Here is a 24,132-nt window from a genome sequence, read left to right as displayed (position 1 = left end):
AGTCCTAGTTATTTTATATTAGCCTGTATACTACTCTTGCTGTATACATGATACCAATTAATTACCTTTAATTCTTCTAATCTTTAAAAAAAAATTTCCCTTGTAAAATGTTAAAAGGATACGCTTTTACTATTTCTAAGCTCGTGCTGTTTCATGTGGGTATAGAAGTGTTTTAATCTATGATAAGGCATATTAGTCTTGGATATGAATTAAATCTTTTTAGGGTTAATCATTTTAGCCTTCAGCTGTAAGTAGATCCTTTTCAGGCCTTTGGTTATGTGGATCACTGTAATTATTTGAAAGCAAAGAATAAATCCCTGCTTTAAAGTTAGCAGTGGATTTTGCTCGACATAGGTTCCCCAGTAACACGTGGGCTAGCCCCTGCGGCGTGGGCCTCCGGGCCGCTGGCTGACAAGTCTTCCCTGCGGGAACCAGGTGCGGAGCCAGCCCCGCCGCGGTGGACTGACGCCGGCGCTCGCGTAGGGCGGGGCTGCGCGCCGCCGATTGTTCCGCCGCAAGCGCACCCTGAGCATTTTCATTCAATCACGCCTACCACGTGTCGACACCCTGCCGTACGCTGGGGATGTGTAAATCCAAGTCCAAATTCCAAACGAAGGAAATGTGAACCGATAAGCCGAAAACTGTGAGTAATTCTCGTCTTGGGGAGCCTCACGGGGTCTGCGCCCAAAACGCTTGGCAGAGGCCAGAGAACCCCGACTCCAGGGGCCCGGGCTCGGCGGGCTCGGCCCACGCCCCCGGGCCCGCGGGGCCAGAAGGGGACTGACACCCAGAGCACCAGCGCACCCCCCAACTGCGGCCAGGCGGCGCGCTTGGCCCGCCCGCTTCCAAGATGGCCGCGGCGGCCTAGGGGAGGGCGGTGTCACGTGGGGGCCGCCGGCCAATGGGCGCCCGGCCTGCGCCGCCGGGCCGGCGCGGTCGGCGGAAGTGCCGGGGGCCGCCGCCTCCGTCCCGGTTGCGGCCCCTGCCGGTTACATAACCCGTTGCGGGCTCCGTGCGGCCCCACTTCGCGGCTGCCTGCGACCGGGGGATGCGCTGAGCCCCACGACGCCGTCAGCTGCCGCCGGCTCCCGCCCAAGGTGAGGCGGGGGGCCCGGGCCGGCGGGGGTGGGGGGACCGTGGCGGGAGGGGGGCATCAGGCGGGATGCGGGGCAGGGGGCCGGCTGGGACGGGCCGGAGCCTTTCTTCGCTTTGGGGTGTGTGTGTGTGTGGGGGGGTGCCGGGGGCGTCGAGTGTGCTCCCGGGGTCCCGGGGGGGCGGGTGTCGGGGGCCTCTGCGCCGCCCCACGCGCGTCGCGCCCGCACCCCCGGGACCCGGGTCCCGCCGGCCGGAGGTGGTGAGGAGGAGGGGGCTGCGGGGTTCCACCCCGTGGCCCGAGGGAAGCTGCCGGGCCCGGCCCGAGCCGAGTTTTTGAGTTCAGAGACTAAAGGGGCAGCCTGCGCGCCGCTCCCGGGGGCCCCTCGAGGCTGAGGGCCCGGCCTGACCCCGCGGTGAAGCGTCTCGCCCTGCAGGCCCGCACCTCCCTTCCGGCACTTGTTGCACCGACTCGGAAGTTCTGAAAGCCCAGAAAGCTCCCGCGTCCTGCACCCTCAGCCCTACCTCTGGGTGTGAGGACAAATCAGTTCCTCACCTTCCTGGTAATTTACAGCCTGGCCCTGCAGACCGCGCATTGACGCGGGCCTCCTGCTTCTCTCCTCCCCCGGGGCCCCTTTGCTCTTCAGATGTGCGCACTCCCCAGGGAGCAGAGGGCATCTGGAGCTTCTGTGGTTTGTCCCGCCGGAAAAAAAAAAAAAAAAGTTTGGGAAGGCTGCGGGCCTTCACGGGGCCAGCCATTATCAACATCACATAGCTATGCCTGTCGGTGCCGGGGCCCGGGGTCGGCGCAGATACAGCTACAGTAAAGGCGGCCCCTGGCCGCTTGGTCCATCAGTTTTCACGCTCCTTAGTCCTCGAGCAATACCAGCCATGAAGGAAAAGGTTAACAGCACAGCAGACCAGCTCCCTGTGCTGTCTGGAGTCATAGTTAATCCGAGCCCCAGGACTGGAGGGGGCATTGCCAATTTCAGGTATTTTCCTTTTAGTAGAACTCTGAAGTCGCAAACCGATGGAACAGGCAAACTGATGTAACTCCTGAGGTCATCTGTAGAAGAAATACTGTTTTTGATGTAGAGGTAAATGATAGAAGTTCTTTGGCTTGAGAGGACATCTTTGAATTCATTTGCTCCAAATCGCTTTTAAAGTGGATATGTATTTTTTTGTATATTACATATTTGTCATTTACATGTGTATTTCATATGTAGCTACATATGCCTGTGAAATTCCCTGAATTGCTTAAAGCTCAGAGAAGGTGGAATTAAAGATTAGAGGAAGGGGAAGGGGCATGACTCAGTGGTTGAGCACCTGCTTCCCATGTATGAGGTCCTGGGTTCAATTCCTGGTACCTCTTAAAATAAAGTGAACACAGGTCTTCACTTCCCCTTTTCTCAGACTTCACACCCACCTGAATTCATGAGCAAATTGGCCCTTTGAGAAGGGGCTTCTCATCAGGTTGTGGTTTGCTGGAACCTCATTTCCCGGAGCTTCCAGACCTGTTGGGTTTCTGTGAAGACAGTTAAAACCCGTAAGTAACAAAGTCACGCTTTGGACTGGTATCAATATGCCAGAATAAAAATACAGAGACAATTTTAATAAAGGTCGATGTGTATCCTATCTTTAGCCTCTCCCAGTTGTAACTTGAAGTGACTTTGTCACTGTGTTTATTTTAACCACACCCACTCCCAGCCAGTGTGGAGAGTATTTTTTGATGTGATTTGTAGAAGTTGCTTAGCAACAGCATGTAGTAGCTTCTGACTGGCATGGAAGAAAATTCCTGGAAATGAGATTGCAGCTAAGAGCTTTACACCTGAGACAGGATTTGGGTGGCCCAGGAAGGGTGCTGCGCCATGCCTCAGTGTCCCGCTGGCAGCACTTTGGCTTCCGGTGGCTGGAGGTGTGCTTAGGCCAGGTGGACACGCTGTTGTCACACTTGCGGCAGCCACAGGAGATGGGACCTTTCTGAGCTCTCTGAGTTGAGCTCAGCGCCTGTGTCTTTGCTGGCATAGCCCAGAGGTCCCCGTTGTGTCGCTGACAATTCCCCCATCTTGATAGAAAACTGGCAGCTTATCAGGCACTGTCTGTTCTTTAATGGTGGCGCCTTCATATCGACATCTTCCTTCCATCAGCTGCCATCGACATCTCTTTCTGGAGGGAACCTACAAAGCCTTCGTGGTTTTCACCTCGATTTCTCATTTGCAGAAAGCAGAGGTGGGGTGTGGAACTCTGAATCCAAGCTAGTTCTGCTTAGGTCTGTGTGTGTGAAATGCTTCCAAGTAAAATGCTGATTTGCAAAACGATGCTGGAGGTTTTGGGTCTCCTGGCTGATTGCAAATGCCGAATTTGATTCAGCAAATATTTCTAAATGCCCCTGATAAGTCCAGGGTCAGGCCACCTTCCCTAAATATTCTTTTTAACTTTACCCTCTGCTAGGAGCTGGCTGGCAGCCAGTGCAGGGTTGTCTGAGCTGGGTTTCATACACTACTGATTAAAGGAAGAAAGACCTATATGTCTGATTCTAAGTTGAGTTATTACCCTTTTTGACCAATTTTTAAGCCCCATATATTTTGACTAGCATGACATTTTGTGCATAGATGACAGAAACAAATGTTCCAAAGGAAGATTCAAAGTTGTAATGAAGCAAAGAGGAGGTGGTGGTGGAAAGAAACACGGAACAAATATTGAGAAAGCCTTTATTTCTTTTGCTTCCAGAGGGAGACAGAAGAAAGGTACTTTGTCATCTTTAACAGATCATGTTAAAAAAAATCTTCCTACACCATTTCTTGTTGTATAGTTATTACTGAAAATCAGATTGTATTCTTTTGGTTCCTGCATTCCTGAAATAGGATCTGTTTGGGCAGCAAGGGGTTAGTATTTGAGCCCATCTTGAAAAATAACTATTAGAGGAAAACCTTTTCATTTTTTAAGAGTGGGTGGGTGATTTTCACTTCTTACCTGGAAACTCTGAATCCAACAATATTCTATCATTCCTCTAGCATTCGTGGGTGTTACTGTTGGATACTTTTTTTCAAACTTGTTTCTTTTTGAAAATTGGTTTGTTCTGACTCCAATTGGAAACTACTCAGATATTATTCTTTTCATAGTCTTTATTACATTCACAATGTCTTGTTTGTCAGAAATGTGCTGCTTTTCTCTGTCTACCTTTGGACCCAGATGACTACTCTGTCCTCTGGCTTCCAGTTTTTAGGCTTTTTCTTGAAATATACAAGCAGCAAAGTGCGCTTGCTGCTTGATGAACTGCCATGGCCGTGATGCTAGCACACTGGAACAGCCTCAACCAGCAGACTCTCGTGCCCTTTTCCAGGCAGGCGCCCTCCTGTTTAAAAAAAGATTTTTTTCTTGTAGGAAACCCAAATAACTATTAGGAGGAGTTATATTGGGGATGGGGTGAGAAGTAGGGGAGTCTTAATTTTTGCCTTATATTTCCTGTGAATTTTTACTTCACAATGAGCATGCATTTTACAACTAGAAAAAAAAAGAGATTTAAAAAGAGCATTTCCCCCCCACCCCCCCAAGAAAAGTAAGCAATGGTTATCTTGAAGTGTCTAAAGACTTTTAAATATTGAATTTTATATAGCCACTGAAATTGCTTTTTAATAGTACACAGGAACCCGTTAAAAGATTGTGCTGCACTCTGTCCTTGTCCACAACCACCTCCTCTTTGCTTCATTACAACTTCAAATCTGTGTTTAGAACATTTATTTCCAGCATCAGTGCACAGAATGCTGTGCTCTTCCAAGGGTGTGGGGTTTAAAAGTCGGTGCTTAGAGTCTATTTAGGGGCAAAATGAGTAATAATTCTACTTATAATGTGAAGAAATACTGTAAAATTTCCAAGTTCTCACTAATTGAAAACAACCCACAAAATTATTTGAATATTAAAATGGATTTGTAATTTTCACATACCACCTACAAGACTTTATTATTTTCTTATAAAAATAGTGCTGGCTGATTGTAATAAAAGCGCAGATTAGATGGAAAAGAGTGATGAAGAATGCAAGCATCTGCCTCAGTTCCAGAGGCAAACGTTGACAGGACTTCAAAATACTTTGAAACAATTATTTAGTTATAAAATTAAACCTAGCAATCAAGTGGTCATTTCCACCAAGTTTGGCCCATGTTTCATATTTAACATTTACCTGATTCTGAAGGATCTTAAATGCAAATCCAGAAAAGCAGAGGTTAAAAAAACAAACAGCAAAGCCCAAGAAAGCCAGTGGGAAGAGGGAAGAAGGGCGGCCTGGGTGGCTGCCTGCGGCTCTAAGAGGAAACCCGAGTCCCTTTAAACTGAGTAGCTACAGTTTCCATTTCACCCACTCAGCCCTCAACAGAACTGAGGGTTCCTTGTAGCCTTGGTGAACCTCCCCGCTCTGAGGGGGTCCCTTGATGTTCAGCAAGAGTGCTGATTAAATCAAAACAGTTTCCATTCCTTATCTCTCCATCCCCCAAGGAGAGGCTGCTCTTTACTGGTGTTTTGTTGGTGTGACGTTGTTTGTTTTTGAACCAGGCTAGTTGACTCACTGGCTCAGTCTTAGTTAGGAATGTTCTGGGAGCCACCCGGGATCCCGGCTTTAACAGCCCCTTTGTCTGTCAGCGTGAAGGCCCGAGTGCTGCAAGCGAGGTCCTCCCCTCTGCCACCCCCATTTTATATTCCCGGGAAATGGGACTCCGGACGGGGTGGCCCAGTGGTCTGGGCTTGGCGGCGCGTCTTCTGGCCCCCAGCTCAGCGTGAGATCTTTTCTCCCAGGTCACATCCTTGGCTCTGTTTTTCCTCTTTGTCCAAGTCCCACCCCAAACCCAGTCTGTTCTCCAGTCCTGACGCCGCCAGAAGGGGCCACAGAGGGTGGGCAGTGCTGGGCGTCCCCCACCACCCAGCCGTTGTCCCTTGCCGAAACTCACAGCCCTGAGCCGCGCTGATGTGGATCCTTAGTCTGGGGGTGCCTCGCGGACTGCGACCAAGCCTGGCCCCAGCGCTGCGGGAGGAGCCCTGCACCTGGGTGGGGTGGGGGGGTGTCTGTGCACTGCAGCCTCCGTACACACCCCCCACACCTGACCACAGCAGACATGAGATGAGGTAAAGCAACAAAACAGGAAAATAAAGTTTAAACCAGAACACGGTGTAACTCATCTCGGGACCTTCCGCAGAGCTGCAGAGCATGGCTGCAGCATGTCCAGCCCCCTTCCCTGATCTGCGTGGTCCTTGGCCTTGCCTTTTCACCCTCAAGAATCTGAAAGGGGCTGGCGTTTCAAGCGCAAGCACACCCCAAGTTCCCCAGAGAAGGCTGTGGTTGTAGAGGGCTTTGTCTTACCAGCCTGATCCAGGCATTTTGCAAACAGCATTTGCTTCACGCCTCACACTCATCAAAGGATGTACACTTGATCCCCACTTTGTAACCCTCTCTGCCTGCCAGGATGTCACAAGCCCTCGGGCTCCAGAAATGAAACTGCTCGGGGGGTTCAGCAGGGGTCTCGACCTGTCCCACCAGATTGAGGGAGGGCCCAGCCCCACTGGTGGCTTTCTCACTAGCTCAGGGTGGCCTACTGTAGCCAGTCCCCAACCCCAAATGCCCCAGGCCTCATAAACTCTGCAGGGCTCCCTCCCCTCTCCTTGGACCTGCTCGGTCCATGCTCAGGTGGGGACAGTGGGGTCAGGTGTCATGGGGGCAGCACGAGGAGGGGCAAGCCTCCAGCCCCCACCTGCAGATGGTCTCCAGCTCTGCATGGCCAGCCCAAGACCCCTGGGCCCTGCAGGGAGGCCATGGGGGCCATGGCCCTCACCTCCTGCCACCCCCAGTAGAGACCAGCCACCTCCAACGCTGGCCACCAGCAACACCTTCATCTCTGAACTGACCCGCTTTGACACCTTCCTTCCTTGCATAGCACGCAGGCTCCAGCCTTCCCTTTGCCTTCCTAGCTGCCCTCAGTGGGGGCAGGGACAGGCGGGCCACTGTCCTACGCTGCTGCCCTGGCCCCTCACCTGAACGCCATGTGTGTGTTTTTAAGTCGAAGCATCTTAAGAACGGGCCTTTGGAAATATGGAAGTACTTTTAGTAGCAATGCAAGAATCCACAAGTAGCTTTGTTTTTTGGGGTCTGGAATATTTCCTGAAAGTTGAAAGGGAAGCAGATCCTGCCCCTTTTTAGTCAAGACCCTTGCCCCAGGGACCCTGGCAAAAAATGAAAAACCCTAGCACTCAGAAGACAATGACTTATTACGGAGCACTCCCTTTACCACCCAGCCTCAATGTACAAATTTTTAAAGATCTTTTAAAACCAGTTTTATTGAAATACACCTACAATAAAATGGGCCCATTGAAGTGTAGTGTTTAATGAGTTTTGACAAATGTTTGTATACCTGCTGCTACCACCACAATCAGGACCATACCAAGCATTTCTGTCATCCCAGAAAGCCCCCTGGTCTCTCTGCAGTCAGTCCCCTGCCCCAGGCCCCCGTGGAGACTCAAGGCAGGGCTTCCTAGCACTCTCTCCGCGTGTGGGCCTGCTCCAGGCCCCAGCTCTGCCCGCTGGCTCGGCGAGCCTTCTCCCGCCCTTGTGCCCACAGTTCTTGGTCAGCATTGGCAGGCCCCGGGTGTGGGCTCTGCCTCGTGGAGGCAGCTCATGACAGCCCCGTGGTCATGATCCAGAATATTCTGGGGCTCAGCTGACGAGACATCGGGGCGCTGGCAAGAGGGAGGCCGGCCATCAGTCACGTCTCCCTTGTGCTGGTGCTGACTCCAACCCGTACTCCAACCGCTGGGCGCGTTGAAACGAAGCCCCAGGCGCTCCACCTGGAGCCGTCTTCCTGCCGAGGGGCCCGTGTGTGCTTTCTGGCACAGGTCGGGTGTTCGAGATGAAAGTTGATTTGGAGGTTTATCCAGTGATTGGTGGTTTGCATTGATTTTGCCAGCCCAGGGGAGTCTGAGCTGACCGCTTTCCTTCCTCAAAAGCATGTCCCGTGACCCCTTTCAGAAAGAATCCATCCTAGCTACTTGCTGGCCAAAGAGTCAGCCACTCTAAGGAGTAAGGTGGTTGTTTTGTTTTATTTTGTTTTGTTTTGTGTTGTTGTGGGTTTTTTTTAGATTTTATTATTTATTTATTTCTCTCCCTTTCCCCCCCACCCCAGTTGTCTGTTCTCTGTCTATTTGCTTTGTCTTCTTTGTCCGCTTCTGTTGTTGTCAGCGGCACGGGAATCTGCGTTTCTTTCTGTTGCATCATCTTGTGTGTCAGCTCTCTGTGTGGGCGACACCATTCCTGGGCAGGCTACACTTTTTTTCACACTGGGCGTCTCCTTACGGGCGCACTCCTTGTGCGTGGGGCTCCGCTACGCGGGGGACACCCCTGCATGGCAGGGCACTCCTTGCGCACATCAGCACTGTGCATGGGCCAGCTGCACACGGGTCAAGGAGGCCCGGGGCTTGAACCGCAGACCTCCCATGTGGTAGACGGACGCCCTAACCACTGGGCCAAGTCCGCTGCCCTTGTTTTGTTTTTAACAGCTTAAATGAGATATAATTCTCATTCCATACAGTTGGCCCATCTAAAGTGTACAATTCATTGGTTTTTAGTATTTTCACAGAGTTGTGTGTGCATCCATTGCCACGATCAGTTTTACAACATTTTATCACCCCAAAAAAGAAACTCTATATCTTTAACCCTCTATCTTCAAATCTTCCCAAACCCCCTCAGCCTAGGTGGCCACTAACCTACGTTCTGTCTTTATGAGTTTGCCTGTTCTGGGTCTTTCTCATAAATGGAGTTGAATAATATTTGCCCTCTTGTGCTGGCTTCTTACAGCGAGCATTGTGCTTCCAGGGTTCCTCCGCATTGTAGCTAAGATCAGAGCTTCACTCCTTTTTATGACTGAATAGTAAACTGCTCTCTGGATGGACCACGCTTTGTTTACCCTTCTTCTGTTGATGGGCATCCTGCTTCAGGGGTGTGTGTTGGCAAGCTTATGGGCTCCCGTCTTTAAAAGTGGGGGTATAGGAGCAGGATTTTTGCAGACTGTCCCGTGTGGCCCCTGGGATGGGGCAGGTGAGGGTGAACTGGGGCCTGCCCACCAGGATTTTCCCTCCCGGTTAGTGCAGCAGGGCAGGGAGGGCCGTCTGCTTTGGCTTTGTCGCAGGAGCCATCTCTGAAAAGTCTGAATGGAGGAAGATGGCTTAGCCTTGGATGAGTGGATTGTTGGCTCTGTCCCAAAGGCCCAAGGCTTTGACAGGGCCTTCCTGGGTTCCCCAATCGTCTTGGCCCTGGGCGGCGGGGAGGGGGTGTCCGCAGGAGCTGGCCCCTGGTCCAACACTCAGCATTTGAGGCAGATTCCTCGGGCTCTGCGGTTCCCGGGCACACCTCCTAGAAACACAGTTTGCCTGGGTTCTCAAGCTCCGTGGCGGGTGTCCTGTCGCTGTTTTCCTCCTCAGGGGCTCTGAGAGGGCTGGTCCCCTCCCCGATAGACTCCCTGAACCAGGAGCTTAGCCCCAGCTGGCAGCACCATGGACTTTCCAGAGGCCACCGTGGTCACTGCAGGACGCGGTGCAAATGCCAAGGCAGTCAAATCCAGTCACCTGGAAAACGCACCAGCCGTATCTGAAACTGAATCTCTGTGGAGATTAGAAATCATTATTTTTTCATAATTTAATTAGGAACATTTTCAAGCGTCCACTAAAGTAGAACAGCATACCTCCACGTCTCCATCATCTAGATTCAACAATTATTAACATTTACCCCTTGTGTTCCAATTACATTACACTAAATTCCAGAACATTCTATCCTTTTGCCCTTCCATTTCCAGTGTGCATCTGTGAGGAATCCCACACCACTCTTCTCAAACCTGACAAGAGTCATGACAGCTTCAGGTGTAACTTGTGAGAAGATTGTCTTCTTTTGTGTGTGCCCTTTACCAGAGAACCCTTTTTCCAAGTGTCTGAGGTAAACAGCACATGGCTCCAGAGCCCTGGGAGCTGAGGGGGCCAGGGCAACGTCCACAGAGAAGAGGGGCCTGGACTAGCCAGGCACCCCCGAAGCTGACTAGGAACTGAGAGCGACGTAATTTAGGGGTTGGAGCAGAGCCCCCCAGAATGTCAGCGCTGGCCCTGGGAAGGCCAGAGTACGCCCCTGAGAAGTCATCGGCTGGGGGCCTACACAGCTCACGGTGGCGGCAGCTTCCCCTGCACCCAGCCCTGCCACGAGCACCAGTGTCAGAGCAACCCCTTTACCGAGGAGGCTCGTTGTCCCCTTTGTTGGGGACAGGAGGGTCACCCTGTGTGCCGATGGCTGTGCCGGACCCTTGAGAGTGGCATTTTTAGGGTGACCATGAGGACTGGCTCCTGAGAGCACAGTCCTGGGAGAGCGGCTGGGGCCTCACCCAGGACAGCAAGGGAGGGAGCCAAGTCCTCGCCGCGGAGGCTCCTTTTAGACAGGGGTGACTTGAAAAGCTCATGGCACATCTTTTGACTGACCGACCCATTTTCCCAAGAGCTGGCTAACCAGGTGAGAGGCACTTCCACAGCCCGTCGGGCCGTGAGCAGCTCAAGGGCACAGTTGTCAAAGCGTCCTGGGCCGTGGACCCATCCCGGGCACCACCCACGAGTGGAGGTGGCAGGGTCCAGCAGCCAGGGGAGGGGTGCCGAGCAGTGACTGGCCCCACTGTGTAGGAACTCAGTATTCTAACCCCTTAGGAAAAGTCTGAGGGCTTTTTTGTCATTTGCTTGGGTTTTGGGTTTGGAGTTTGCGTTTCTAACAAACCTGCCCAGCTGGTGGCAGCAGCCCATCCCAGAGGCTGCTCATGTCAGCTTCATGGTCTTCCAAAAACTAAGACATCAGCGGCTACCCTGGCCCTGACCGGGAGACAGACTTGTGTTCCAGATCAGCTTAGCTCTTGAGCTTCTGGAAGCCAGCTCTGGTTCCTGCTCCTCTCCCCTCCTGCATTCCTGGTCTTTTCTAGAAGAGAGCCTGTAGGGCAGGTGATATGTCAGCTGCTCCCTGACCAGAACAGTCTGGGTCCCCCAGTCTTCAGATAGCACCCCAGTTTTGTGCCTCAGGTGTAGGCAAGTGTATTTTTTTTCCTAGACCACTTAAAATTCCTTGTAGACGTCGTCACCCCAGAACATTTCAGCATCCCTCTCCTGAGAAGGACTTTCTCCTACCTGACCGCTACCCCCTGTCTCTGGGAATGCGAAGATCAGTTCCACTTCTACTGTCTAGTCCTTGTCTAAATTTCTCCAAAATGTTGTCTCTTTTTGTTTTCCATTAAGAGGGAACCAAATGTTACACTACGCTTCCCCACTGTGGCCCAGCTGTCGGGCCACTCTGGACGGATGGGGTCTGCCTGCCTACTGGCAGCCCCTGGGCCTGGTGTTGGGAAAGGGCTGGACTGCCTGGGGTGGCTGCAGTGGGGAGACGGCTTGAGCCAGGAGACCAGCTCGGGAGAAGCCAGGGCTGTCGGGGAGCTCCCAGGGCTGCTCAGGGGGAGGGAGATGAGAGGAGAGACCTGCAGAGGCCAGGCCTCCCTCCGCACAGGAGGTGGGGCGTGCGGGGGGCCCACGTCCTCCCTGAGCCCCAGTTTCCTCACCTGCAAAGTGGGGCAGCGGGACACCTGGTGCACGAGGTCCTGGGGAAGGACAGCAGTCTGCATGGCCATGGGGGAGGCCTCCACAGCTGGGGCTGGCCTGGCTCTTCCCGTGTCCCTGCCCCACGAGAGGGAGGAGGCGGTCGGCCCACGAGGGGGGTGCCGGCTGCCGCTCTGCAGTTGCCGCCCCTCCCACAGGTGTGAATGACAGAGGTGGTGCCGTCCAGCGCGCTCAGCGAGGTCAGCCTGCGCCTCCTCAGCCACGATGACATAGACACTGTGAAGCAGCTCTGCGGCGACTGGTTCCCCATCGAGTAAGCGGGAGCGGGGGGTCCTGGGAGAGGGGTGCGAATCGAGTGCTGAAGCCGGAAGAGGCCCCCCTGCCCTGGGGCCACACTGCCCTGTGTGAAGGCGAAGATGGCCCAGAGTTATGGGCTGGCCGGTGCCCCTCCCCGGGCCCCCACCCTGTCTGCAGCCAGGCTTCCCCTGCCCTGTGCACCTTATGTGCAGATCACCCCAAAACAGGCTTGGCTGAGCAACTTCAGCTGCAGAGATGTTCAGTGCAGTAGTATTTATAATTCTGAAAATTCAGAAGCACCCCAAGGATCTTAACAGAAAGGAATTGATTACGTACCTTAGGATATGTGCCTGCAGTGCAATATATTATTCAGCCAGGGGGAAAAATCTGTTGTAGATGCATATTTGTTAACAGAGAAAAAGTAATTTTTTTAAGAGATATTAAGTGAGAAAAGCAGACTACAAAACCTTACGTGTCATAATCCCATTTTTATTTAAACACACAAACAAAAATTTACCAGGCTACATACCACATAGCAAAGTGTTTGAGGTGGCTTGGGTGGGTGGTCTGAGAAAGAAAGCCCACTCCTTACACCCGAGTGCCCCCGCCTCTCTCTGGCTGTGGTTAAACTCCTTTCGGTGCTGGGTCCTTGGGGCTGCACGAAGGTTCTCTCTCCTTCCCTCCGAGGGCCTTCGCCTTTGGGCTCGGCCTCATACCTATCCAGAGAGGTCCTGTGAACTCAGGTCCTCTCAGCTGTGGACTCGGCTCCCCCCAGACCACTTCTCCCGGTCTTCAGGGTGAAAACAGTTTCACAAGATTAAGGGTCTATGCATCCATGGGCTGCCAACATTCCTCAACCCTGACCTCGCACAGCCGAGGGACATGCTGCAGGTCACTGCCCCCAGACCCTGTTCTCATCAAGACATGTCACTGGAGGTCCCCACCTCTCATAATGATGTCTTGTCAGATTGGTTTTCCTATCAGAAATTCCCAGCCCTGGCAGCCAGGTGGAGGCTGAGTAGTGGACGAGCTCCTGTTGCCTTGGAGTCCCCTGGGTTCTGATGCCCGGAGCACCGGCAGAAGTCACGTTGACCTCTGGCCAGGTTCCCCTGAGTTTTTTCTCTTCCTCAGGTACCCAGACTCATGGTATCGTGATATCACGTCCAACAGCAAATTCTTCTCCCTCGCTGCAACTTACAGAGGCGCCATCGTGGGAATGATAGTAGCTGAAATAAAAAGTAGGACCAAGATACATAAGGAGGTACGTGAGATGGGGGGCTCAGGAAGGCCTGCCGCGGGATCATGCTTCCCGCTCTGCCCACTCTTTGGCCCTTGGCTTAGATGCCTTGTGGGCGGAATCCAAACTTTTTAGCTGTTGATTTTGAAATAATCTCAGACTTATAGAACAGATGCAAAAGTATACAAACCCCTTACAGAGAACTCCAACACACCCCCAGCTTCCTGTCCAGACACCCAGATCCACCAATTTTAACTTTTTGCCACCTTTGCCATGTCATTCTGTGTATCTACTGTCTGTCTTGTGAACATTTGTGAGCAGGTTGCACACATCATACTCCATGAACACATATTTCCATGTACATTTCATACAAACAAGATACATATGTGATCACTTTAAATGGGTTATCAAGTTCAAGAAATTTAACATTGATATAAAGCTTACAGTCTATATTCTAATTTTTTCTTAATCCCCAGTAATGTCCTTTTCAGCCTTTTCTCTGCCATTCTTTGATCCCATCTAGTATCATGTGTTGAATTATTCATTATCTCTTTAGTTTCCCTCCTCCCTCCCTTCATAAATACAACCTAAATCTTCCCATCCCAACCCTTACTCAGTGGGATTAATCACATTTGCAGTGTTGTAGGACCCTCACCACTGTCCATTAAGAGAACTTTCCCTTCACCCCAAATAGAAACTCTCTGCTCATTTTGCACTAACTGCCCATTGCTGCTGCCACCCACCCCTGGTAACCTGTCCTCTGCTTTCTGTCTCCAAGTTTGCATATTCTCTGTTTTTTTGTGTGTGTTTGATCACTGTAGGCCTTAAACATCCTACATCTGTACAATTTTGTTTGCTTGGTATCAGCTTAACTTCAATAGCATATATAAGCTATGTTTCTATACCCTTCCATCCCCCCACCGTTATACAGTTCTTGTCACAAATTACATGTTTATCCTTTATGAGACCAAAATAATTGATTTACCCTTTCATTTTATGCATTTACCTTTTAGGTCCTTGTATTAGTTTTCTCATTGCTAAAGCAAATACCAAGCAGTGACTTGGCCTACATGTGGGTATCTATTGTCTCATGGTTTAAGGCCAGGCAAAGTCCAAAAGTGAGGCATCAGTAAGGCAGTGCTTTTTTCTGAAGACTGGCATCCTGGAGCTGGCTGCCGGTGATCCTTGGTTTTTGGCTCTTCCATCAAATGACAGTGCACGGGGCTGCATCTTCTCCTTTCTCTTCCAGGTCCCATTGACTCTTGCTTCCCACAGCTTTTTCTCTGTCTGAATTTCATTCTGTTTATAAAGAACTACAATAATAGGACTAAGACCCATCCTCATTGAGTTGGGTCACACCTTAACTGAAGGAACCTCATTAAATTCCTGCTTGCAATGGGTTCACACCCACAGGAATGGATTAAGTTTATGTTTTTCTGGGGCACATAGTCCCAAACTGCCAAAATCCTGTAGGACATAGAATAGTACTGGAATTTATATTTAGCCATGTCATTTATATTTGGCCATGTCACTATCTTATTGGTGATCTTTATCTCTTCATTTGGCTTCAGTCAGTTGTCTAGTGTCCTTTCAACCTGCAGAACTGCCTTTATCTTTTCTTATAGGGCTAACCAAGTAGTGATGAAGTCCCTTAACTTTGGTTTAACTGAAATTTATCTTAATCACTTTTTTGGAAGAAGTGTTTGTCAGATATGGATTTCTTAGTTGGCAATTTTTTGCCTTCAGCACTTTAAACATCTTCGCACTGCCCTTTTGCCTCCATCGTTTCCAAAGAGAAATCAGCATTTAATCTTACTGAGGCTCCCTTGTGTGTGACTCTTTGATTCTTTTGTGGTTTTCAGAATTCTCTTTCACTTTGACATTCATCAGTTCAATTGTAACATGGCACAGAGTGAGTGTATTTGGGTTTCTCCTGTTGGAGTTTGTTGAGCATCTTGAATGTGTATATTCATGTCTTCAGTTAAATTTGGGAAGTTGTCAGCCATTATTTTTTTGAATTTTATCTCTGCCCCTTTCTTCTCCTGTGACTCCCACAAGGGGTATATTGGTACACTTGATTGTGCCCCCCGGGTTCCTGAGGCTCTGTCCACTCTTCATTCTTTCTTCCTTCTCAGACTGGATGATTTCAGTTATCTTGTCTTCAGGTTCACTGATTCGATCTGCTGTTGAACCCCTCTGGGTAATTTTTAATTTCTGTTACTGTGGTCCTTACCTTTTCATAATTTCCATCTCTTTTGATATTCTGGGCTCATCTGTCATTTTCCTGTTTTCCTTTAGCTCTTTGGCATATTTAAAATCTTTGGAGGATGTGAATGTGGCTCAAGCAATTGGGCTCCCATCTGGCATCATGGCTTTGGGTTCAATTCCCAGGACCTCCTGGTGAAGGCAGGCTGGCCCTCGCCACAGAGAGCTGACAGCCCATGCCGCAGAGAGCTGGTGCAGCAAGATGTTGCAACAAAAGGAGACACAGAAGAGAGACAGACAGCAGACCAGGGAGCTGAGGTGGCTTAAGCAATTGACTGCCTCTCTCCCATGTTGGAGGTCCCAGGATCGATTCCTGATTCCTCTTAAAAGAGAAGACAGGTAGAGACAAAAGAATGTACAGCAAATGGACACAGAGAGCAGACAGCAAGCACAGACGGAGAGAATAAATAAGAATAAATCTTAAAAAAAGTCCTTGGTAGTCCCAGGTCTGGTCCTCGTCATTGGTAATTTCTATTTCTTTAATCTTCTTTGCCTGGGCCATCGCTTCCTGTTACTTTGTGTGTTTGGTAATCTTTTGAAACATGGATATTTTGATATTTAAATGTGTTATCACTGGAATTTAGACTCTTAAGGCATCTGTTCCTTAAGCTTGTATGTAGCAAATGTTATGACAGCTTTCTTTGAATGCCAGGAACTAACAAAAAAAAAGAAGAAGAAGAAAGAAAAGAAAACACCTTTCCTAGTCTCCAGTCTTTGCAAATTGACCTGCAGGAATGCTTGCCTTCAGAACTCATCCATACAAGGAGTCAGAGAAGAGCTCCAGGCCAAAGCATACTGGCTTCCCTCATCCTTTCTGCTGCGTGGTCTTGTCTTGGGCATGTGCCTGTGGCCCTGGAAAGTCCTGTTTTTATGGTTCCAACTATCCCCTCTTCCCCAGGGAGCAGTTTCTTCTTACCGGGGCACTGCACTGGGGGCACTGCATTGTGTCCTGCAGCTGTCCCTTGCCCCAGGCAGCCCCCTGACTGCCTCCTGGAGGCCTGTAGGAGGGGAGCCCTATGGGCCACCTTCTACAGGCAGGGCAGGTTCTGGGCCTTGAGCAAGTCCCCCACGCCACCCCCAGACTGGACCAGACATGCATGTTCCCCCTGAAACCGAGCCAGCCAGGGCACCACAGGGTCCTCCTGTTTTGTTGTTTTTTTAAGGCCAATAAAAATAATTTATTGGGAAATGGGGGTAAGGAACAGAGCTTTCTGAGAAACGGAAGAGAAGAACAGCAGTATGCACCAAGATTTGGTGTAGGCTCCTCTCGGCAGAGTGGCCTCTGGCTCGTGTGGTCACCTTTTAAGCTATTAATTATGCCTCCCCTTGCTAATGCTAAGGCGAGGGCCTCAACTCTTACTGGTTACCCCACCAATAGTGGGGCCAGTGGTGAGACCTTTGTTTGGGGTTATCCAGGGCCTCCCCTCAACCTGGAAAGATTCCACCAGGACCTCAAGGTCACGGCCCCAGAGGGGCATTGCAGCCACGTTGTGGCTCTTTTCCTCATTTCCCTGTCCTAATCCTCCTCCTCTTAAGTGACCTTTCCCTTGTTTCTGTGCTCGCCCTGTCGCTGCGCTCCTCCAGCTGTCTTCTACTGAGCTTTGAGAAAGACGTTTCTGCCAGTTCTTGGTGGTGGTTCAAAGCTTCCGTGAGGGGACAAAGCCCTGAACCTTCTTACTCGCCATCTTGATCAGGGCAGAGTGTCACCGCTGTCCTTTTGCTCTTTTCTCCTGACCCCTCCCTTCTGCGACTCGTTCCCCAAAGCCCCCTCTGTGCAGCCTGCCCCCGTATGTCCAACCCTCACGGGCATGGTGATAGACCCATCGCCTGTTGAACTTGTTGTGTTTCCCTCGAGGCCCTTTTGCTTCTGCTCCCAAGGCTCAGGAGGGGGAGCCTTTGCCCCGGGCACTCTCAGACCTTCAGAGGCTGGATGGGTTCAGCGCGGGCGAGGCTCTCACCTCCCGTCTGGACTCTCCTCAGGGACTTTGAACAAGGCTGCTCATCCCTGAGACTGCGGGAGCTCGGCCTCTGGCCGGCATCGTTGTGGCCGGTGGGACCTGAGTGGGGGGAGCAGGGACACCCACAGCTGTGTCTGGCTCACGGGAGCCACTCGGGGCATCAGGCAGAGATCAGAAAGGCTGAGTCGCCTGGTGTCCTTTCAGGGAAATCCCCATGCCACGCCAGACCTTTCTTGGCCTTTCTGGGTTGGAAGAACTACGTGCCCCACCATGGCCAGATTTGTCCTCTGAGACTAAGGACACTATGTGCTGTAGGGTGGGCAGGTGGAGGGCAGTGGAGAGCCTGCCCAGACCTCCTGCTTCCCTCCAAGACGACCTGGGGGACAGGGTACTACCCCTAACTACACCTTCTAGAAGTTTCCCTTCATCCACCTGTCTTGCCTCTTGGGTATCAGTTTGCACACATTGAATTACCCACTCAGTATAGTTGTTTTCTCTGTATTTGCCATGCTTTACTCTCTCCTGGCATCCAGATGTCCTTCCTATTTTATGCCCATCCCCAAGGGAAGCTGCTTTTTTTTGGCGCATTCCATGTTTTTCATGGAAGAGATGAAACCATCTTATTTCCATGGGAAGTGGAGGTGACCCTCCACTGTCCTCTGCTCTGTGCCCTGCCATCCCATCTCTTTGTGCCTCCAGGTTTGTGGCCAGGGGAGTTGGCAACGGTTGCCTGTAGGATAGAGTGAGACTGAGTGCATCTTGGGTTGGCCTGACTTTATTTTTTCTACTTTTCTTTAGGATGGAGACATCTTAGCCTCCAGCTTCTCTGTCGACACCCAGGTTGCATATATCCTAAGCCTGGGAGTAGTGAAAGAATTCCGAAAGCACGGCATCGGTAAGGGCGGCAGAGCTGTGGGGTCTGACACCCTCTAGCCCCGTGTCCAGGCATTTCCTTCCTCTGATGCTTCTAGCTCGTAAATAACCCTCCAGTCTGTCCTTTGACCCCTCGTCACACCGGCTGGAATCTTATCCCCTGCCCACAGGTTCCCTGATCCCCATCCCCTTTGCTCACATTGTCACGTCTTCCTGTGGGAGCCACATTCCCACACGCGACATGATCAGATTAGCGATGGCCCAAGATGTCCGGGCAGCTGTGTCCGTTCCCAAGGGTACTTTCAACTCAGAGTCAACACGTACAGTGGGCAGAGTGACCCCTGGGAAGTTTCTGGAAAGTGTCATCCTTCCCTCTGACTGCCCCGCGGTGGTTGGCTTTCACCCCTTCTCCCCAGGTTCCCTTTTACTTGAAAGCTTGAAGGATCACATATCAACAACCGCCCAGGACCACTGCAAAGCCATTTACCTGCATGTCCTTACCACCAACAACACAGCAATAAACTTCTATGAAAACAGAGACTTTAAGCAGCATCACTACCTCCCCTACTACTACTCCATCCGCGGGGTCCTCAAAGATGGCTTCACCTATGTCCTCTACCTCAATGGCGGCCACCCACCATGGACCATCCTATATCCTTTACTTCTGGGCCTTACGGGAGTCTGGCTTCCTAGCCAGTGACTAGTGAGAGCTGTGGTCTCCTAGGTGATGTTCTGGTGGCCAAGTTTGTGAAATGCCGTGGGTTGACACATTTTTCCCAGAGTAGATTGTGTTTTGAGTGAATCTAGTGCAAATGATATGGTTGCACATAGCAGAACAGCAAGCTCTCTGTGGCCCTCAACGTGCCCTGGGTTTCTGTTTTGCGTAAGGAATGGAGTTAACATTCTTGGCCCTGGAGCCATCCTCCATCCATCCATCATCCTCCATCCGTCCTTCATCCATCATCCACCAATCCATCCCTCCATCCTTCCATCCTCCATCCATCATCCATCATCCATACATCATCCTCCATTCATCATCCATCCTCCATCATGCATCCATCTTCCATCCATCATCCACCCTACCATCCATCCAGCCTCCATCTTCCATCCATCCAACAAGTATTTATGTTCTAGGTGCTGGGGCCACAGCAGTGAACAAAAAGCTCCAATGCCCTGCACTTGTGGAGCCATGCTAGTGGGGGAGGAAACAAACATGGGATGAGAAAATGTTTTTCAGGGGTTTCCTTCCTCACTTGCCCTGCTACCTCCTCTTTAACTATCTCTTGCCCATGACAGGTAGGAGGGAGGCCAGGAGACTTCCTAATAGAGTGTGGCCCCAAAAGTTCTGTGTGTGTGTGTGTCAAGTGGGTCTAGGACTTACTTTATAGGGAAATAAGTGGGAGAGAAAAAAGTGACCCCAGCCCTGCAGGCCCCCCAGCTCGTATGAGGAAGGTCCCATGGGCGTCCTTTTTAGAGCAAGGCAGCCCTCTGTCCCTGTGCCACTCATTGAGTCCTGACTGAGCATGTGGGGTCGGACCAGGGACACTTGCCCTCCCCCCCGCCCCTCACGCCCTTAGTCAGCCCTTGCACCTGAGGCCTCCCCCAAAAGGCCCTCTTCCAGGCAGGCTCCGCCCTCGGCAACTGCGGTGGAGGCTCCTCCGGCTGATGGCCTTCCCCGCAGGGCCTCGCGGGCACACGCGCTGGCTGCGAGGGGCATCGCTGTCTTCCTTGACAGAGCTCCACGGACTACATCCAGCACCTGGGCTCGGCACTAGCCAACCTGAGCCCCTGCTCCATCCCACAGAGGATCTACCGCCAGGCCCACAGCCTGCTCTGCAGCTTCTTGCCGTGGTCGAGCATCTCCGCCAAGGGCGGCATCGAGTACAGCCGGACCATGTGAGGCCGCCCCTCCTGCCTGCACCACAGCCCCACCCCTCAGCACCCCACCGAGCCACCTTTGGCCCATTGGACCTCTGCTGCCCAAGCCGCAGGCCCAGAGCACACCTGGTGCCTCACAGGTATCCTGGGGCAGGTGGGGGGAAAGGGCCGAAATGAGGGAGCTGCATTAAGGGCCTGGCTCTTGATTAATAAAATCAGAAGGTCCCAGGTGGGCACCTGCTGAACAGGGATATTAGGGCAAGCCAAGATCATCCTGACTTCTAGAAACTTCATGAAAGAAAGCAGATGAACAGAGTTCTTAAATCAGAACTTTTTTTCACTTTCTGACTTTTTTTTAATGAAATGCATTTACTTGGTTCAAAATAATAGGAAGAGTACAGAAAGATCAAGTTCCCCTTTGCCCTGTGCCCCAGTCACTCTGCGTCCCTTCCTGGAGGCATCGGTGGCCCCCCGGTCTTGGCTGTCCTTCCGGAAGTCTTGTGTAAACCAGCTGTGGTAGCCCCCTCGTCCCACAGAGGGGCATCTACACCTGCTCTGTAGTGGGCACCAAGTCGAGGAGGTTTCTGCTCAGATGTGGCCATGAGAGCCCAGGGCAGCTGCTTTCAGACCCCAGAGAGCATCGGGGCGGGAAGGGCCCGTGTGCTTCCAGAGCGCACCCCGTGCACATGTGCGGCCCAAGCAGCTTCTCACAGCAGGGCCCGCGGCCGACTATGCTGGGAACCCAACTTTGGGAGATCTGCACTGGCCCCTGCTGGGATTGAGGGGAGCCAGGGCCACTGGGAGTGACTCTGGGCCTGGAGGGGCTCATGCTGCAGGGATGCCCTCGGCTCCCCCAAGTCCAGGGCCGCCCCAGGGTTCCTGCGGTGGGCGGGGCAGAGCATGTCCGCAGGCCTCACCCCTCTGTGTTCTTTCCCACAGGCTCTTCCAAGCCCTTCTGCTCTGGGTGCCCAGCCCTGCCTTCCATGGACAGTCACTGGCCCTGCCGGCATCGCCCGCGGCCGGCTGGGGTGTGGCTGCATTCCCGGCGCTTAGGGTCTTCTACCCTGGGCGCAAGGGGGCAAGAAGGGGCTTCACTCTTGCTGCCCTCGCCTGGCCTCTTCCCATCTCTGCCCATCCCTCCCAGCTCCTTCCAAGGCTGGAATGACCTTTCCGCTGGGAGGCAGGAGCACAAATGTTGTGGACAGACTCAGGTGTTAGGACACCATGAGTCCAAAGGACAACAGCGCCAGCCCAGGAGAAGCCTGGGGTAGGGGTGGCGGCCCCTGCTCCACGGGGGGCTGGCAGGTGGAGGCCAGCGTGCCAGGAGCTCTTCACCCCACCCAGCACAGCACTTTGGGGCTGAGCTCCCCAGCACGAACAGTCGGATCTCGGGGGCGGTTCCTTGTTCCTCCGCTGGGAAGCGCATTCCTCCAGCGGCCTCTGCCTGCTGGCCCTCTGCTGTCCAGGAGGATCCAGCTGCTCATTGGACCACGGACTGCTCCGTTCAGCTGACGCGCTGCTGGGAGCTGAGCCGAGGACAAGCATCCTACAGTTTCCCAAGGCCCACCGAGCCCTCGCCAGCCTTCCGAGTCCTTTCCTGAGCCACAGCTCTGAGTCCTGCCTAGATGCAAGGAGGGACAGTGGACTGTGACATCACGGATGCTTGGCCTTTGGGGGGGTTTCCGATCAGTGATGGGAGAGGACGCGGCTATGTCGGGACGTGTGCTTGCAGCATGCCGCGTGCAGACACCATGTGCTTGTGGCATCTTCCACCCATGCCCCTCAATGCCCCTTGCTGCCTCTGCCTTCCAGAGTGCAGGGGACAGAGTCCCCTTCGGTGTGGCCCCAGTGTCCCAGTGGTCGTCAGTGTGCTGGCGATGCCTGGAGTGGGGCAAGCTGGCCTCGGTGACTCGGGTCCTTCCCACCTGGGGCCCTCGGTGCTCCTCCCGGCTTTGCAGTGGGAAAGGGGGTCCTCGGAATGACGGCGAGCCCCGAGGCTGTGACCGAGGTGCTTCCCCACAGGCCTGGGGCTGTGTTGCACTGACCAGTCTGAGCCTCTGCGGACACTGGCCTGGTGCTGAGGCCCAGCTCTCTCCCCCCTCCAATCTGAATATACGGTGATCATGTAACTGTTATTTCTGCCCCGTGGGGTAAGGGAAGAGTCTTCCAGAGGGTTCTGCCCTGGACCTTGGTAACCAAGCTCAGATGGCTTGCCCTGCCCCTCCCTGCCCTCTAATCACGGCTGCGTCCAGCCCAGTGTTGAGCGGATTGTAGTGTTCTCTCTCATTACAAACAAACCGGAAGGCTTGAGTGGGCACGTCCTGTCTGTCCAGGGCCCCCGCCCTGTGGCTCAGCCCCCTGACCCGCCTGGCCTGGACGCTCCTCATTGACCATGCAGTCCCCAGGACCGCGTCCAGCCTGCTGGGCCTGCAACTGAGTGTCCCCAGCGTCCCAGCCCCGTGGTTCTGTGTAAATTAACTTCGCCACAGGATGCGAAGCTGGGGAAGATGTTCCAAAGAGCTGGGAAGGCACAACTGGAGGAGTTATTAAAATCCAGAGTTCCTCAGAAGCTGCCCCTTGTTGTTCAGGCCATTTCCCTGGCTTTGAACTCATGGCTTTGAGCTGGGACCAGGCCAGGTAGAGCATGGTCCTGGTTCAGGAAAGCTCTGCAGGTGGCTCAGCCGCCTGGGTGGGCTGGGATCCTGGGCCCCTGCACCCCACCACGGGAGCCTGAGGGGGACCCCGGGTCAGCACACCCCACCTGGGGCCAGGAGGCAGGTGCCAGCTTGTCGTGGCCACCCTTGGTACTCTGAGGAGTTGGTGTGGGTGGGCCCAGCATTCTCACCCCCGTTGGATGTCCCTGCTCTGTCCTGGCACTCTGAGGCCTGGGGGGAGAGCGGGAGGCCTGGCTGTGGCCCCCGCAGTCCAGAGCTGCCCGGACCTGCCGAGAAGGCTCTGAGTGAGGGCAGGCCTGGAGGCCCGGCGCGCATGAGCCCGCCTCCTGGATTGGGGGCCCCAGGGGCACCCTGCCTGCTGGCGAGTCACACCCTGGCTTGCTTAGGCAAGCACAGTTTTTTCACCCTTGCTGACGACGGGTCACCTCAGGATTAAGTGGTGACTCCTTGGGGCCCTTGGTGGGGTAATGTGATCGGGTTTCAACTTGCCCGGGGTGGTTTCCCTTGAGCCTGACCTGTAGCGGCCAGGCCGCCTCCCCGATCCACAGGCATCACGGCGGTGCTTCCCTTGCTTCCTTGGAGAGGGCAGAGCCGGGCAAGCAGGAGCGGGGCCCCGGGCATGCTACGGGATTTCTTGGGAGCAGTTCCGGGGTGAAGTGCCGGCTCACAGGCTGCCCCGGCTTACTGCAGAGACCCACCTTGAGGCGCCAGGGTGGACGGTGGGCCCACGGGCCCTCAGAGCACGCACCGCGCGGCTCCCTGCCGGGGCCTGGTCACCCCCTGCGGTGGTTTGTGTCCACTTGGCTGGGCTGCTGTTTGGGGAGTGGTCTGGTAAGGGCTGAGGGGGACACGTTGGGGAGCACAGCAGGCTCTCTGGAGTTCTGCGTCGAGGCGGCAGCAGCGGCAGTTCCTGCTGAGTTGCCAGTCTACCCTGCGTGTTTCAGACTTGGCAGCATGAGCCAATTCCGTAAAAAAATCTGATTGTATTAGTCAAATGGGTGCAGATGCAAAATGCCAGAAGTCTGTTGACTTTTATAAAAGGTATTTATTTGGGGTAGGAGCTTACAGATACTAGGCCATAAAAGCATAAATTCTTCCACCACAGTCTACTTTTGCATATTGGAGCAAGATGGCTGCTGACGTCTGCGAGGGTTCAGGCTTCCTGGGTTCCTCCCTTCCAGGGTCTTGCTTCTCTCTGGGTTCAGGGTTCCTTTCTTCCCAGGGCTTGCTTCTTCCTGGGCTCAGGGTTCCTCTC

General features: G+C 53.0%; 1 protein-coding gene across 10 annotated transcripts; it reads left to right on the top strand.

The window, feature by feature from the left end:
- The first annotated feature begins 370 nt into the window (after positions 1-370).
- On the top strand, positions 371-23,976 carry NAA60 (N-alpha-acetyltransferase 60, NatF catalytic subunit). Of its 10 annotated transcripts, XM_071211423.1 has the most exons (8): positions 961-1,097; positions 2,103-2,189; positions 11,892-12,007; positions 13,123-13,252; positions 18,250-18,346; positions 18,741-18,975; positions 20,068-20,342; positions 21,142-23,976. In XM_071211423.1, exons 3-7 carry the CDS (start codon positions 11,898-11,900, stop codon positions 20,222-20,224), a joined length of 729 nt encoding a protein of 242 aa, XP_071067524.1. In that variant the 5' UTR covers positions 961-1,097; positions 2,103-2,189; positions 11,892-11,897; the 3' UTR covers positions 20,225-20,342; positions 21,142-23,976. The 10 variants fall into 10 exon arrangements, with proteins under 10 accessions (XP_071067523.1, XP_012373405.1, XP_004474401.1 ...); XM_071211422.1 differs by lacking the exons at positions 961-1,097; positions 2,103-2,189 and adding an exon at positions 371-643; XM_004474344.5 differs by lacking the exon at positions 2,103-2,189 and having other exon boundaries at positions 903-1,097.
- Positions 23,977-24,132: the final 156 nt, after the last annotated feature.

The sequence above is a fragment of the Dasypus novemcinctus genome, chromosome 23 (genome assembly GCF_030445035.2).
Source record: "Dasypus novemcinctus isolate mDasNov1 chromosome 23, mDasNov1.1.hap2, whole genome shotgun sequence".
NCBI lineage: Eukaryota > Metazoa > Chordata > Mammalia > Cingulata > Dasypodidae > Dasypus > Dasypus novemcinctus.
This window is presented reverse-complemented; position numbering and strand designations above follow the sequence as displayed.